This window comes from Dendropsophus ebraccatus, chromosome 7 (genome assembly GCF_027789765.1).
Source record: "Dendropsophus ebraccatus isolate aDenEbr1 chromosome 7, aDenEbr1.pat, whole genome shotgun sequence".
Classification (NCBI taxonomy): domain Eukaryota; kingdom Metazoa; phylum Chordata; class Amphibia; order Anura; family Hylidae; genus Dendropsophus; species Dendropsophus ebraccatus.
The window spans coordinates 125,659,311-125,675,720 of record NC_091460.1 but is presented as its reverse complement, the minus strand read 5'-3'; the positions used below and the strand labels follow the sequence as shown (position 1 = coordinate 125,675,720).

General features: G+C 43.7%; 1 protein-coding gene across 1 annotated transcript in view; it reads right to left on the bottom strand.

Moving 5' to 3' along the window:
* Nucleotides 1-16,410, bottom strand: part of BANK1 (B cell scaffold protein with ankyrin repeats 1) — a 195,340-nt gene that overhangs the window by 18,346 nt on the left and 160,584 nt on the right. The window contains exons 12-13 of the mRNA XM_069976799.1: nt 12,579-12,830; nt 5,979-6,218 (exon numbers count right to left, since the gene is read on the bottom strand). Of these exons, the coding sequence (XP_069832900.1) occupies nt 5,979-6,218; nt 12,579-12,830 (492 nt within the window). The remainder of the gene's footprint in view (nt 1-5,978; nt 6,219-12,578; nt 12,831-16,410) is intronic.

The following is a 16,410-nucleotide window of genomic DNA, read 5'->3' as shown; positions in this document are numbered from 1 at the left end:
TAGAGCATTCTGTACTAATCATCACTTTACTTTAATTAAAACATCAAATGTTTCTTCTAATTATGTTATCACAATAGCATTATTAGAAGAAACATTTAGAATTATATGTGCGCTCAGCTGATTGGCTGTTCGGCTGAGCGCACATATAATGAGCCGGTCCGCAGCACAGTGACTTCATTGTGCTGCGGACCAGCGAAGAGACAACATCGGGACATCGGATGGTGAGTATAGAGCTCTCCCCACCCCCTCCCCGGCACTGCACCCCTCCCAGCAAGGAAGGGGGGGTCAGTTAACCCCTTCCTTGCTGGGATGGGTGCAGTCTGACATCAGTCTGGCCCCCAGGGGGTTAAGGGGGATGCAATACATCCTCCCTTAACCCCTTGGGGGTCAGACTGTAAGCAGCGATCTGTAAAGATGCTGCATACTGTAAGGAGCACAACACCGCTCACAATGATGGGTGTTGTGCTCCTGTTTGTGTGTTTTTTGTGTGTTTCTCCCTTTTTGTTTTTCAGATATCGGTATCCTGGGGATTCCGTCGGATTCCGTTGTTCTTTGAATTTTTTTAATAAAATGGTCAATGAGGGGTGTGGGGGTGTTTTTATTTGAATAAAAAAATATTTTAAACTTGTGTCTTGTCTTTATTTCTTTACTTTATAGACTTAGTAGTGGAAGCCGTCTAATAGACGAAATCCATTACTAAGTTGGGGCCTAGTGTTAGCCGGTATAAAATGGCTAACACTAACCCCCTATTATTACCCCAGTACCCAATGCCACCAGGGGTACTGGGAAGAGCCGGGTGCCAGTGGTCCCGGAGCGTCAATATTGGCGCTCCTGGACCGGGCGGCAGCAGGCTGGTAAGATTTAGGCTGGGGAGGGCCTAAACCAATGGCTCTTCCCACCCTGGTGTTACCAGGCTGCTGTCGTTCGGTTTTTAACCCGGCTGGTTATAAATGTATATTTATATATATATTTGTTTTTTGACAGTATATTTAATTGCACAATGATGGATTCGTTAGAATTAAATTATTGAACAACGAAACTGATTTTATTTCAACGAAAATGTGTTTCATTAATTAAATATTAATTAGTACAGGAAGCTCCATAAGCCGTTAATTCATATTGCCGGCAATGAAGCTTTCTGTACTAATCATCACTTTACTTTAATTAAAACATCAAATGTTTCTTCTAATTATGTTATCACAATAGCATTATTAGAAGAAACATTTAGAATTATATGTGCGCTCAGCTGATTGGCTGATCGGCTCAGCGCACATATAATGAGCCGGTCCGCAGCACAGTGACTTCATTGTGCTGCGGACCAGCGAAGAGGACACATTGGGGTGAGTATAGAGCTTTCCCCACCCCCTCCCCAGCACTGCACCCCTCCCAGCAAGGAAGCGGGGTCACTTAACCCCTTCCTTGCTGGGATGGGTGCAGTCTGAATTCAGTCTGGCCCCCAAGGGGTTTAGGGGGATGCAATACATCCTCCCTTAACCCCTTGGGGGCCAGACTGTAAGCAGCGATCTGTAAAGATGCTGCATACTGTAAGGTGCACAACACCGCTCACAATGATGGGTGTTGTGCTCCTGTTTGTGTGTTTTTTTGTGTGTTTCTCCCTTTTTGTTTTTCAGATATCAGTATCCTGGGGATTACGTCGGATTCCGTGGACTACGTCGATGACCAGCGGTTGTTTGTTGTTTTTTTTTTTATAAAATGGTCAATGAGGGGTGTGGGGGTGTTTTTATTTGAATAAAAAATTTTTGAACTTGTGTCTTGTCTTTATTTCTTTACTTTATAGACTTAGTAGTGGAAGCCGTCTAATAGACGGAATCCATTACTAAGTCGGGGCCTAGTGTTAGCCGGTATAAAATGGCTAACACTAACCCCCTATTATTACCCCAGTACCCAATGCCACCAGGGGTACTGGGAAGAGCCGGGTGCCAGTGGTCCCGGAGCGTCAAAATTGGCGCTCCTGGACCGGGCGGCAGCAGGCTGGTAAGATTTAGGCTGGGGAGGGCCTAAACCAATGGCTCTTCCCACCCTGGTGTTACCAAGCTGCTGTCGTTTGGTTTTTAACCCGGCTGGTTATAAAAATAGGGGGGACCCTATGCGGTTTTTTTAAATTATTTATTTATTTAAAAAAAAACCCGCATAGGGTCCCCCCTATTTTTATCACATTTCCGATCTCGCTCGGTAAATGGTGCAAGCGCAAAAAAATTCCAGAGTGCAAAATTGCGCATTTTTGGTCGCATCAAATCCAGAAAAATTGCAATAAAAAGCGCATATGCGCAATCAAGGGACCAATAGAAAGTATATAAGCGCTATAAGCATGGTCATAGAGCAATTTTAAAGGAACATTATTTTATTAAAAAGGATTTTAATAAAATAGAATAAAAGTTATGCAAGTTACATATCGTTGTAATCGTAGCAACTTGAACATGCATAACAAGTCAGTTTTAACCCAGGGCGAACGGCTTAAATACAAATACTCCCCAAATTAAAAAAATGCATTGTCTTTTTTTAAATTTCATCACACATTTAATTTTTTTCTGGTTTCACAGCATACTTTATGCAAAAATGAAGGCTGCCAATGCAAAGTGAAAATTAGTGGCGCAAAAAATAAGGGTTCATGTGGGTCTGTAGGTGAAAAAATGTAAGCACTATGGCCTTTTAAACACGAAGAGGAAAAAACAAAAACGCAAAAAAAAAAATTAGTCCGGTCCTAAAGGGGTTAAAGAATTATTTAAAAATTCAAAGTGGTCACTAGTACATGTAAAATCATCTTTCTTCTTAAATTTACGTAATTCTTATTAATAAAATAATAAAAATATAAAATGCATGTCTTGTGACAGCTCACTGAACTCAATTGAGTTGTTTGCTATTGAATGTACTTTTTGGCACTCTCGTTTCTGCTGGAGTGGGCTGTGTATATCACCTTAGTGCAAGAATTCAATTTCATTATTGGCCTGATATTTCCTGTTCCACAAGCTTTTAACTCCATTATGGACCTGGTATCTCTCTGCAGCAATGACCTTGCCTTCATGTTTATTGTGTAGTGTTCATTGGTAACACATATACAAGGTTGAAGAAATAAATGTAAAATACAGGCAATATAGCCAGTGCCTTTTAAATGTGATAAATGTGAACTAGTAGTATTCAAGTAAAGATGACAGGAACTTCTTAAAACCAATAATACAAATACAGTAATAACAGACAATAATGATCCATAAGGCCTTTAAATTATGTTCATGGTCATGGCCGTTATTCAGTATAAAGTAGGTGAAAGTATTGTAATAAAATGTAAAAAAAATATCCTGTAATGGGGGGGGGGGCTGCTAGTGCTACTTCCGGTACTGCATGGTTTTGCTGATGGCTTTGTACCCCCCCCCCCCGACACACACACACCACCCTACCTGACCCCCTCACACACACTCTACCCCACCTGACCCCCCCACACACACTACCCCACATGACCCCCCACATAAACACTACCCCAGCTGACACCCCCCCCCCCACACACACACTACATTACTTGAACCCTCCACTACCCCCACACACGTACACTACCCCCACCTGAGAGATAGGAGGATGGGGAGTTCGGCTGCCAGGAAAGCTGGGTGACGAGCAATATGGGCCACACTTAGCTTGCAGAGGCGGAACAGGCCCCAAGCTCCTGCTCCGCATTGATTGTAGGAGCATGACAGGCCGCTTACATGAGGCGGGGGCGGTGGGTGAGCTGGCACTTTCATTACGGCGGGCTGCCGGCTGGCTGCGAGCCAGATGCGGTGATCAAAAGAGCCATAGGTTACCGACACCTGCTATAGAACTTCTATGGAACACTTTTTTACAACAATTAGTGTACCACAAATAAAAAAAAGTGGCACATTTTACTTGCAAGGAAATAGATTTTGCACAGGCAGAACAGATGTAGAATGTTTTCTGCTTCCTGTCTGGCAGAGCTATCAGCAAGGCATTATGGGCAACCCTGGGGTAATAGGATCTTTCCTCCGTATTTCATGTGGCTGATGCTATTTTTGCAGGCTTGGCCAAAATAAACTGCCCAAGGTTTGAGTTCATACCGAATTAAACTTTTAGCAAAGTTCCAACTGAACCAGAGTTTCCAGGGATCGGAGCACTCATCTCTATTGGACAAGTAGAAGAGAATTTGTTTTGTTTTTACCTATATTCACAAGTTACAAGAGGGATTCTTATGTTCCTGTAATAAACAAACTCACTGGTCTTTGAGCGGCAAACTGTCAAATATCGCTGTTTTCCACATTTGACAGCCGCTTGATTCTTTCTCTGCATTAGAAAACAGAGATTTTTTGGAGGCTGTAAAAATCTGGGATTTTTGATACTGTAAAGAATGTTTCTTTTTCTTTTTTTTTTTTGCAAGCTCCCTGGAGTGTGAGACAGACGCTGGTGAGGCGGATTAGTGTTCGGCTCCTGAACTCTACTCTTTAATTAGCTGCTGAGATTTTATTTATCAACCTATGTGTCCACAGGAGAAAGCTTGAAAGGTTTTATTTCTTAAAAAAAAAAAAAAAGATAAAAATAAAAGCTACATTGCTATGAAAACCATATGACGGAATTTGCTACCTTTTCTCTAGTGGTCCATCATTTGTGCTTTGGTTGTCTTTGAAACTCTAATATTGTGAATATCCAAAGGTACAACATAATACCTGAATATAGCAAAAGGTACATTCCTCCACAGGGGCGGACACAGACTGCATAGGGCCCCTGTGCAAAAAATATCCTGGGCCCCCCCATAAGCAAACCAGCAGGGGGCGCCCAGGATGTAGATGTAGAGGTGTACAAGTCTACACAAAAGTATATGTAGTACAATCATCCCCGTCCCCCAGCCTGCGCCCATGCAGCAGGTGAACTCTTAAGTTAACATCTATCCTGTTCCTATTTGCCTCCCTCCCTTCCCATGTTGCCCGCTCATGGGTATGACTGGCCCCTCAGCTGAACCAGCTGCACAAGTGATATGTCCACCACTGTTCCTCCATTCTCAAACATTGCATGTTATGTTTGTTCAGATTGGGCTGATATGGTTCCCTGGAGCACTGTATAAATCTCCTTTGCAGCTCTTAGCATGTATTGGCCGTGGCTGCCGCAGAAGCTTTATACTGGAGGAAATTAAGTTTTAATCCCCAGGCACGGCAGGCAGAGGGGGGCAGGTAGTCATCTGGGCAGCTGCCCGTCTGTGTCTAGTCACCGCTTGCTGCCTGTCAGTGCACTCGGCGGGGATGAGTGACAGGCAGAGAGGTCTGTTACTGGTTCCCTTTAACTTGTTTGTTATTTTCACACCCACCCCTGTCTGGCTGTAGATTTCAAAGTTGGTGGGACTTCTCCTTTAACACTAATGGCGGTGATAATGGTATCAATAACACTATTAATAAAATTACACAATTACACATATTATCCCTTTCAATTACAACAATTACAGAGAACATTAATGGGAATCTAACCTGATGATATCCCCCTATAACACATGGGGTGCTGAGGACTAAGGTGGTTTTCCTACTTTTATCCTCAGCGTCATTTTTGTGTACTTTGTAGTTTAATCCATATGCTAATGAGGCGGTTTGGTGCAGTGGGGATGGGACTACTACCCCCAGTGCACCAATCTGTCCTAACTGGCTTGCTCTTCCTAATAAATACTGGGGCGTCACTCTGCAGTGATGTCGCTTTGTTGCTTAATGCTTATCATTGCAGGGGGCCAGATAAAAATTCAATAGCAGGGGCGGGCCAGCCAGAGGGTGGGCCGTTCTGGGCAGATCGGTGAACTGGGGGGCAGAGAGTGGTAGTCAAACTACCTCATTAGCATATGATACTTACCTTCATCCTCAGTGCCCTGTGTGCTATAATGACATATCAGCAGGCTAGATGCTAAGGACTAAATGTTGGTGTATTTCAAGTATAGTATATCTGAAAATGCATTATATTGAATAAGATAAATGTTTTATTGTTACCTTTTGAGATATAGGAATCTTCAATATCTGGGACTGTGGTCTGTGGGCGCGGGGCAGGGGCCGGAGCTCTGTGAACAATAAATGACTTTCTTCCTCTTTCTTCCTGCTTCTCTGCAGTTTCATATGGTAACTCAATGTACAGTTCATCATCATCATTATAAATTGAGCTATATGGGTCTTCATCGTCTTCATACTCATCCCAAAACAGTTGTGCATTGAACCTTTCACTGCGTCCCTCATCTGAAATAGAGGGCAGCATTTATTTTAGATACTTTCCACAGCAAATCAAAGGGAAAAAAGACAGGTTATGTGGCTAAAGTTATAGAAAATTGGAGATTTATCAAACATGGTGTAAAGTGAAACTGGCTCAGTTGCCCCTAGCAACCAATCAGATTCCTCTTTTCATTTTCCAAAGAGTCTGTAAGGAATTAAAGGTGGAATCTGATTGGTTGCTAGGGGCAACTCAGCCAGTTTCACTTTACACCATGTTTGATAAATCTTCCCCATTGTGTACAGTATTGGGACCAGTATACAGAAAGACACTATAGAACTGGAGACTGTTCAAAGATGGGCAGCTACTGTTATAAATTGAATGGGAGGACCACAGTACTAAGAAAGATGATTGAAATGAGGGTTATTTAGATGGCTTAGAGGTGACCTAATAACTATGTATACATCAGGAGGCAGTACAGAGACCTCTTCTGTTATCTATTCATACCCAGGATTGTATCTGTAACAAGGGAACACACTCTATGCCTAGAGGTAAAAAAAAAAAAAGTATCTACACCAACACAGAAAGGGATTCTTTACTGTTAGAGCAGTGAGACTATGTAACTCTCTGCCATAAGTCGTCATGATGAACTAAATTAAACCTGGAAGCAATTCTTTCTTTCTTTTTATTTAAATTTTATTGACAACATAAGATAAAAGTACAGCGAATACATGTCATAGGTAAATTGCAGGCATAGACGCAGGCTCGGACTGGGCCACCGGGGGGCCGGGGAAACCCCCGGTGGGCCCCGAGCTGGAGTGGGCCCCCCCGCTCCTAGGGGGGCCGGGGGCCGCGCCTCCCTTTTTAACTGGAAGCGATCGCAACAATCGCTTCCAGTTAAATGTAAGCAGTGTTGTGATTGACAGGGCGGGAAGCCTACGGCTTCCCGCCCTGTCAATCACTCTTGTGACCGCAAGCAGAGATTTGCTTGCGATCACAAGAGTTACGCAAGCTCCGTTGCGAAGTCCCGCCGGCGCCATCACTGACCTCAGTGTGCGCCGCGGCGGCTAGGACTTCCGGTTCATGCAGCGCATACCGGAAGTCCCAGCCACTGCGGCGCACACTGAGGTCAGTGATGGCGCCGGCGGGACTTCACATCGGAGCTGCTGTCAGAGAAGAGGACACCGGCGACCGACGGGGGAGCGTGTGGTTAGGTGAGTTGTCTTGTGGTTTTTTTTTATTTTTTATCAGAGGGGGCAAGATAAGGGGGGGCTGTATACAGGGGGGAGGACAACATAAGGGGGGCTGTATACAGGGGAGGACAACATAGGGGGGCTGTATACAGGGGGAGGACAACATAAGGGGCTGTATACAGGGGGAGGACAACAGAAGGGGGGCTGTATACAGGGGGAGGACAACAGAAGGGGGGCTGTATACAGGGGGAGGACAACATAAAGGGGGGCTGTATACAGGGGGAGGACAACATAAGGGGGGCTGTATACAGGGGGAGGACAACTGAAGGGGGGCTGTATACAGGGGGAGGACAACAGAAGGGGGGCTGTATACAGGGGGAGGACAACAGAAGGGGGGCTGTATACAGGGGGAGGACAACATAAGGGGGTATATACAGGGGAGGACAACATTAGGGGGGCTGTATACAGGGGGAGGACAACAGAAGGGGGGCTGTATACAGGGGGAGGACAACAGAAGGGGGTCTGTATACAGGGGAGGACAACATTAGGGGGGCTGTATACAGGGGGAGGACAACAGAAGGGGGTCTGTATACAGGGGGAGGACAACAGAAGGGGGGCTATATACAGGGGGAGGACAACAGAAGGGGGTCTGTATACAGGGGAGGACAACATTAGGGGGGGCTGTATACAGGGGGAGGACAACAGAAGGGGGTCTGTATACAGGGGGAGGACAACAGAAGGGGGGCTATATACAGGGGGAGGACAACAGAAGGGGGGCTGTATACAGGGGGAGGACAACATAAGGGGGGGCTGTATACAGGGGGAGGACAACATAAGGGGGGCTGTATACAGGGAAGGAAAACATAAGGGGGGCTGTATACAGGGAAGGACAACATAAGGGGGGCTGTATACAGGGAAGGACAACATAAGGGGGGCTGTATACAGGGAAGGACAACATAAGGGGCTGTATACAGGGGGAGGACAACATAAGGGGCTGTATACAGGGGGAGGACAACATAAGGGGCTGTATACAGGGGGAGGACAACATAAAGGGGTCTGTATACAGGGGGGGACAACATAAGGGGTTATATACAGGGGCAGGACAACATAAGGGAGGTATATACAGGGGAGGACAACATAAGGGGCTGTATACAGGGGGAGGACAACGTAAGGGGCTGTGTACAGGGGGAGGACAACATAAGGGGGGCTGTATACAGGGGCAGGACAATATAAGGGGGCTGTATACAGGGGGAGAACAACATAAGGGGGGCTGTATACAGGGAAGGACAACATAAGGGGGGCTATATACAGGGGGAGGACAACATAAGGGGGCTATATACAGGAGAAGGACAACATAAGGGGCTATATACAGGGGCAGGACAACATAAGGGGGCTATCTATATGGGGGGATGGATAACACAAGCGGGCCAGTTATAAGGGGGATAACACAGGGAGCCATCTATAAGGGACACTGGATGGGGGCAATTTATAAGGAGGACAACACTGAGGAGGCATCTATAAAGGGCACTACACAGAGGGGGACAACAATGGGGGGCATCTATAAGGTTAACTATACTGGGTGCGGTGTGTATACAATAGGCTATAGGGGGCATCTACTTTAGTGGACTACACAGAGGGGTCATCTATAAGGGGACTACACAGAGGGGGCCATATACTATAGGGCAGGAATAGGGAACCTTGGATCTCCAGCTGTTGCAGTTGTTGCAGGCATGAAGGGAGTTGTAGTTTTGCAACAGCTGGAGAGCCAAGGTTCCCTACCCCTGATAATAGGGAATGCACAGAGGTTGTCATCTACTATAAAGGGATTACACAGACGGGGATCTCTACTATAGTAGAGGCACACAGGGACACAGGGCCATCTATATGGAGGACTGAACAAGGGGCCATCTACAAGGTGTGTGCACAATATATATATATGTATATATATATATATATATATATATATATATATATATATATATATGAACACACACACACACACACACAATAGTCAGGGCTAACCACTGAGAGAAGGTGTAAAGAGGCCAATACAGATGTGCAGTTTGTAGAGAGATGAGGATGGTGACAGAGTGAGGAGCCTAATATGTTTGTCTGTCAGATTCTGTGGATTCGTGGCTCGGAGAAGTTCTCATAAGGGCCCAGGGCAGATGGAGAAGTAGATGAAAAGGGAAGAACTCCGATCAGAGAAGACGTCCCCTGTGAGTCACTAAATCTATGTGCACCGTAATGTATATAGTGTAGAGCTGGGGCTACCTCTATATGACTGTATGAGGGGATATTGATCTTTGTTCAGAGGATTTTATTCAGTAGCAGCGGTGGTGTTAGTCAGTATTTGGTGGTGTTAGTCAGTAAATGGCAGTGTTAGTCAGTATGTGGGGGTATTATTTGTTACTTGTAATCTGGTGCGGTGTTCATTGGTCTTAGTATACCAGATTTGGTCAGTAACAATATGGTGGTGATGGTTGTGGTGTGGCGGTAATATTTCCCCCTTGTGTACTGGTAATATTGGTCTCAGTATACAGGATTTGGTCAGTAACAGTATAGCGGTAATATGTATGGTGATACTATTTCCCTCCTGTATACTGGTTTATTGGTAATATCGGTCTTGATATACAGGATTTGGTCAGTTACTGTATAGCGGTAATATGTGTGGGGATATTTGCTCTTTATATACTGGTGTTATTGGTAGCAAACAGTGTTATCATGCAAAGAAAATTGTCTTATAGCGCGATTACACCGGCCAATAATCGGTAACAAGTGCTCCTAGGAAGTCTATTCAGCCGATGATCGGCCCATGTAAAAGTGCCAGAGATTGGCTGACATGCAAGCAAATGCCCCATAGTCGGCTGATTTGATCTTTTGTGCGGCTAAGATCATTGCTGTCGGCTGCACATCTCTATATATTCCTGCCCTGCTGATTAGCAATCATTTGCAGCCCTACACTGCCCCATATCACGTCGTGTTAATGTACCTTTATTAATGTTACCATAGATAAGTGCGGTGGCAGAAGGGTGGGCCCCAAGAATGATTTCCCCTGGTGGGCCCAAGCACTCCAGTCCGACACTGCATAGACGTCATACAGCAGAAAGAGTAGGTGATAAGGAAGCAACCGTTAATGAACCGTAAGAACATATGATTGCTTAAAAGAGATTCGCAGAGTCCTTTTTAGCAGTAGATGTCCGTTTTTTACTTTGTTAGTTATAGGGAGGGAAGGTAGTCTCAGGCCAAGGAAAGCCCTCTAAATGTCCGAACATGTTTAAACATTCCGTCTTATAAGAGCAAAAAGCGAACTCCCCTGGTAACACTGAGCACGTAGCGGTACATGGTGCAGATCTTTCTATCACTCAACTGATTGTCTAAGCGTACTTGGTATCACTTAGCCCATGGGTCTCCAAACTGTGACCCTCCAGCTGTTGCAATACTACATTTCCCATCATGCCTGGACAGCCAAACACAAAGCTTTAGCTGTCTGGGCATGATGGGAATTGTGGTTTTGCAACAGCTGGAGGGCCGCAGTTTAGAGACCCATGACATGAAAGAAACAATTCTAAATTGTAATAATATTCCAGGTTATTATAGTCACTAGATTCTGGAGAAGACTTGTTGATACAGAGACTTATTGTTTGGATTCGGGATGGAATTTTTTGCCCAAAATTATGTATATTGGCTTCTATTTCATGTTGTTGTTGTTTTTTTTTAGACTTCTCTGGTTCTATAGTATATAATTAATAGACTACACTGGATGGATAGATTTTTTTCAGCGTTACAAAATATGTAACTATATTTAGGATAGGCTATGAAAATAAATGGTGGAAAGCCCCTTTTCATTGCAGTGGTGATAGTTACTGTATAACATTAAAGTGGTATATTTTTTTTTTTACTTAAAGTTTACCTGTCATTATACCTTTCAAAATCTTAATCCACTGTATATGTAATATAAAGCAAGTTTGCAATTTTCATTCATTATGGTTTTTTTTAGTTATCATGTAATACACGACACTTCCTGTTTTCGGACTCTTTTTTTCAAAAAACAGGAAACAGTCAAAAAACAGGAAGTCCTGTGTATCCCAGGCCATCTGAGCGCTCACAGAGAGAAGGCAGTCATGTGATTGACAGATATATTGAGCCCTGACTCTGTACTGGCCAGAATTCCTGTGTTTAGTCTGTTTTCTTCAACCAGCACAAGTTAGAAAATCTGCCTTCTGGAGACTGGACCTGGATTTCTGGTAAGTTCAGCTTCATTTTACAGCATGATAACGGCAAAAAAATTATGAATGTATATTGCAAACTTACTTTATTTCACATCTACTGTTAATTTAGATTCTTGAAGTTATAACGACAGGGACGCTTTAAAGGGTACCCTTTGTTATAACTTTGAACCTTTAAATCAACAGTAGATGTGATATAAAGTATGTTTGTAACTTACATTATTATTTTTTAGTTATCATGCTTAAAAGCAAAGCTATACTTACTTGTATCCAGGTCCAATCTCCTGAGGCAGCTTTTTAGTCTAGTGCTGGTGGTTGAATAAAAGAGACTAAATGCAGAAAGTCACGGCTCAATGTGTCCATCACATGGCTGCCTTCTCTGTGAGCACAGATAACCAGGACTTTTTGCATTTAGTCTCTTTTTTTCAAGTAGCACAAGACTAAAAAGCTGCCTTAAGGAGACTAGACCTGTATACAAGTAAGTGTAGCTTTGTTTTAAAGCAAAAAAAAAAAAAGGTAAATTGCAAACATACTTTATATCACATCTACTGTTGATTTAGATTCAGAGAGTTATAATGGCAGTGCCCATTTAATAGCTTTTTGGATTAGACCTTACAGGTGCTATGCCAATGTGTTACTTACATTTTTAACATTTTTATTTGAATAATTTCAAATATATTATAATAATATACATTGTATTTGCCCTTGAGACATTGTATACGTAACCACAAGCATACGTAAGGCACAATAAACGTAACCAATATACAATTTATATAGGTAACCACAAAATGATTCCAAATAATACCGGTTAAAAGGCCTACAGATAATTTAACAGACACATAGAATTATATTAGATGGAAGCTTGAAATACTTTTCACTGAGAACATTATAGTGTCCTTCTTAATACTTTTTTTTTCTTACTAACAAAAAGAGTCTAAGTCTAACAAAGAGAGTTTGTTGCTGTTACCTTGAGCACTGTATGATGCACCACTCTCTGTTACAGAACTTGTAGCAGTCTCTAGAGGCTCGGGGTTACGTGAAAGAAATGACGTTGGTCCCATCTGTTTTTTTTTAACACTGGATTCAAATACTATGTACATATCATCTTCAGTAGAAGCAACTATCACTGTATCCTCGTCGTGTTCATGATCACTTCCTTCCTCCGAGTATTTATCCGGTTCACCATGTGGCTCATTTTCATTGTCACCTGTTCTTTCTTCTAATACAGTAAAAGTGATTACATTTTTATATAAATTTAGAGTCCAAATGTTATCAAGACATTCAATTTACCAAAATAGCATTTATTTTTATTGATACTGAATATTTTAGAACATACAGTATATACTTTTTCTGATGAGATGTGTAGTATACAATAAAAGTACTGTGTAATAAGTTCAGAAAGATGCATATGTAAAAAAAACAAAAAACATAAAGTGGGTCTCTGGTGTCTTCCATTGCCTGTAGAGTGGCAACCTGCTAAGCCAATCACTAGCTGTGGTGCTGTCCTGTCCCAGTCAGCCTGTGATTGGCTGAGCAGGCAGTCTCCCCTGAGTGACTGGCTGCTCAGTCAACCGCTGGCTGACTAGAATGGAACAGCACCGCCGCCAGTGATTGGCTGAGTGGGCTGTCACTGGAAAAGATCAGACGGTACCTGAGAAGAAGGACAGACAGATGAGTATGATGAGTGAACGTTTGGAAGTGCAGTAAAACAGCTATAAGCCGGCAATCGTTAAGCTTTTTTATTGCGGTTTGTTTAACGTTTGGTTTGGTTAAAACTGAACTTTACATTAAAGTTCAGCGCACCTGCCGGACTGAACTTTTGAAAGTTTGCTCATCTTTAGACATTACCCCATAGATATCCTGTGCACTAATACAGTAACAATGGAATATTAATGGGGTTTCCTGGTTTCAAACAGTTAACTTAATCTTGGGTCCCTGGTCCTAGAAGTCTAAAATCTGGGAACTCTTGCAATAAGCTTCTATAAAGCTATTGGGGAAATGCAATGTTCATTTTCATACCAGCTGGGTTTACTGTAAAAAATCCAATAAATTGTGCCTTTAGGAGGCACCGTCACCACAAAATACTTTTGACAAAAGTTGGTCCGGGTCTGAGTGTTTATAAGAATGAGCCGGTGAGAAGCTGCAGTCAGCGTTTTTTTCTCCCAGCTCTGTGTCATGTGACAAAACGGCCTCATGATGTAAGTCTATAGGGCACGTCTTTTTCACTGACACCAGGTGGGACCACGCCACAACGCATTCTACAGATCGGTCAGGGTGCTAACATGTAAACCCTGACGGATAAAATTATTATTGTGAAAAAGTTTTTTTATGGTGACAGGTACACTTTAAGGCCATGTTTACACTTTGTAACACAACAGCCGTTCTGTGACACAGCCATGTAACAGAATGGCCGCTGTCTAAGTAGTTCAGCCCAGCCGATACTGCAGTACCGGCCGGATGAACACCTCTTCTTTGAAATTGGAAATGCGGGCACATACGGGTGTTCAATGAATTGCGGACCCACAAAATTGATATGTCAGTTTTTTGTGCAGCTGCATGGAATCCATCCCAGAGTGTATACCGAGTGTATACACTCCAACCAGAATTCCATAGTAATTAAAGCAATCGGCCGGTGTCATTAAACCTGCAACAACGGCCGTTGTTTACTGAAAATATACGTTGTGTGAATGTGGCCTAACACTAATTAATATAAAGAGTGGTCAGAATTTAGACTGCAGATACTTTACGTAAGAGCACCTGGCTTGGAAGGGTGCTACACTGATACATTGACAAAGGAGCTGCAGTTACTTTATTCTTGTGATCATGAGCTCCCATGATCAGTAAGTTAGGGGCCTATTTCACGGGAGCCGAAACGGCCTGATTCGGCTCGATTCGGCCGATTATCGCTCGGTGGAATAGAGAGAACGATCGGCTGACCGACGATTTGAGAAGCACCATACATTACCTGGCAGGACTTCTCCTCCGCTCCGTCTTCTTCCGCGGGGCCCGCGGAGCAGCATCAACTTCGGTGCGGCCTGACTGAGCTGTCAGACCACTCAGCCAATCACAGACCAGAACCGCCGCGGCCAGTGATTGGCTGAGCGGTCTGACAGCTCAGTCAGGCCGCATCGAAGCTGCTGCTGTGCGTAGGACCCGGGGAGGAAGACGGAGCGGAGGAGAAGTCCTGCCAGGCAATGTATGGTGCAAGGGCTGCAAGGACATCGGTAATGATGTCCCTGCAGCTCTCGCTTAACGATCATCGGGGCCGTGGATCATCGAGGCCGTTTACATCGTTGATCGGGCCCTGCTCGGCCCGTGGAATAAGACCCTTGTACCATGCCCTTGTGATGTTCCATTACTTACTATAGTGCAAAACCCCTTTAAACCTTCTTTACTCCACCATCTATCATTATAGCTTATATAGTAAAGGACGAGCGAGTATACTATTCGTATGATGCGATACCCTGTGGTACTCGTAAAATAGCAAGTCTCCTCCGTATATGTTCGGTGGCTTAAATTAGCTAATAAACATGCTAGGAAGGGTCTGGTACATCCTTCTATACCGCAGCTATGTTGGCTGCTGTTCTAGTAGTGATTGGCCAGTAGTATCAGGTGACCTGGGTGTATATAGACCCAGGTCACCTGATGCTTGATTCACTTGCATTCTTTTAACTAAATGGGAGAGCTGCTGGAGCAGGGACAGAGCAGGTGTAGGGCTTAGTTGTAATAGTTAGGTAGGTGAATAGCTAACAAACATAGTAGGAGTACTAGAATTAATCCACATGTATCCAAAAGTGTCTTTTAGGACTAGCGATAGGACACAGAAAAAAAGCTGACATCCAGTATAGTATACCAGTATTAGATGGCCTACTCAGTCTCACAGTGGTACAGTATCATCTGTACAGCTTATACAGCGGCCTGTGAGTCTAAGATGCCTCCATGCTTGCTCCCCTGCCATCACAGTTCAATTTCTGTGTTGTTTTTATCGCTTTCTGAGGTTTTCAGGTGGATTGGACACCCTCCCCTCTGCCAAAAAGGAGGCTCCTACAAAAATGTTCTTATCACCCATCGACTTTAACGGGGTTACTTGATTGAGTATTGAAAGATACTTAAAGCACGTAACTAGCATTCGAGTATCTTAGTGCTCTCCCATCTCTAATAAGGAAAAAAAACTGTATTAAATATGCTGTGGCCCAGGTTGCAGGGACTGGTATTGAACCTGCTGGTGGGCTCTGGTGTTTTGCGGGCCAGGAGTGTTAACACCTGCAACTTACATATGGCAACTTACTTTAAACAGTATTCAACTTTACTAGAATTAATCTTCAGTGCAATACAAAATAATAGTGCTTGTGCAAAATAGTACTAATAGTGCAAAAACTGATAACAGTAATAGCTTGTAGAATAGAAGTAGATGAGAGGAAAAGAACGGGTGTCAGGGGCCGGATAGGAGGGCCCCCTGCCTAATTTATAAGTACTCTGCTGGGATGGGGTGAAGTGTGTGTAGTGACTTTAAGAAGTCCTCGAACTTATGTACACATAAGTCCTAGTTATCTAATCTGACTGCCTTGTGCCTCTTAGTGTCGGTTTTCCATCCTGATTGGTTGTACCAGTCCCAGGCCTTTGTCACTGCGGGTACCTAGCTAGTAGTTTCCTTCGTACTCAGCCGAGTGAAGTTCAGTAGAGTGGCTATCTTGCACTGTGCTCTATTGGGGATCAGTCTTACTTTTCTGCTTTAGGGGATTAATGTCCTGAGAAAATGATCCATGGCTTAGGCAAGGGTGGTTGCTTTCTTATCTACG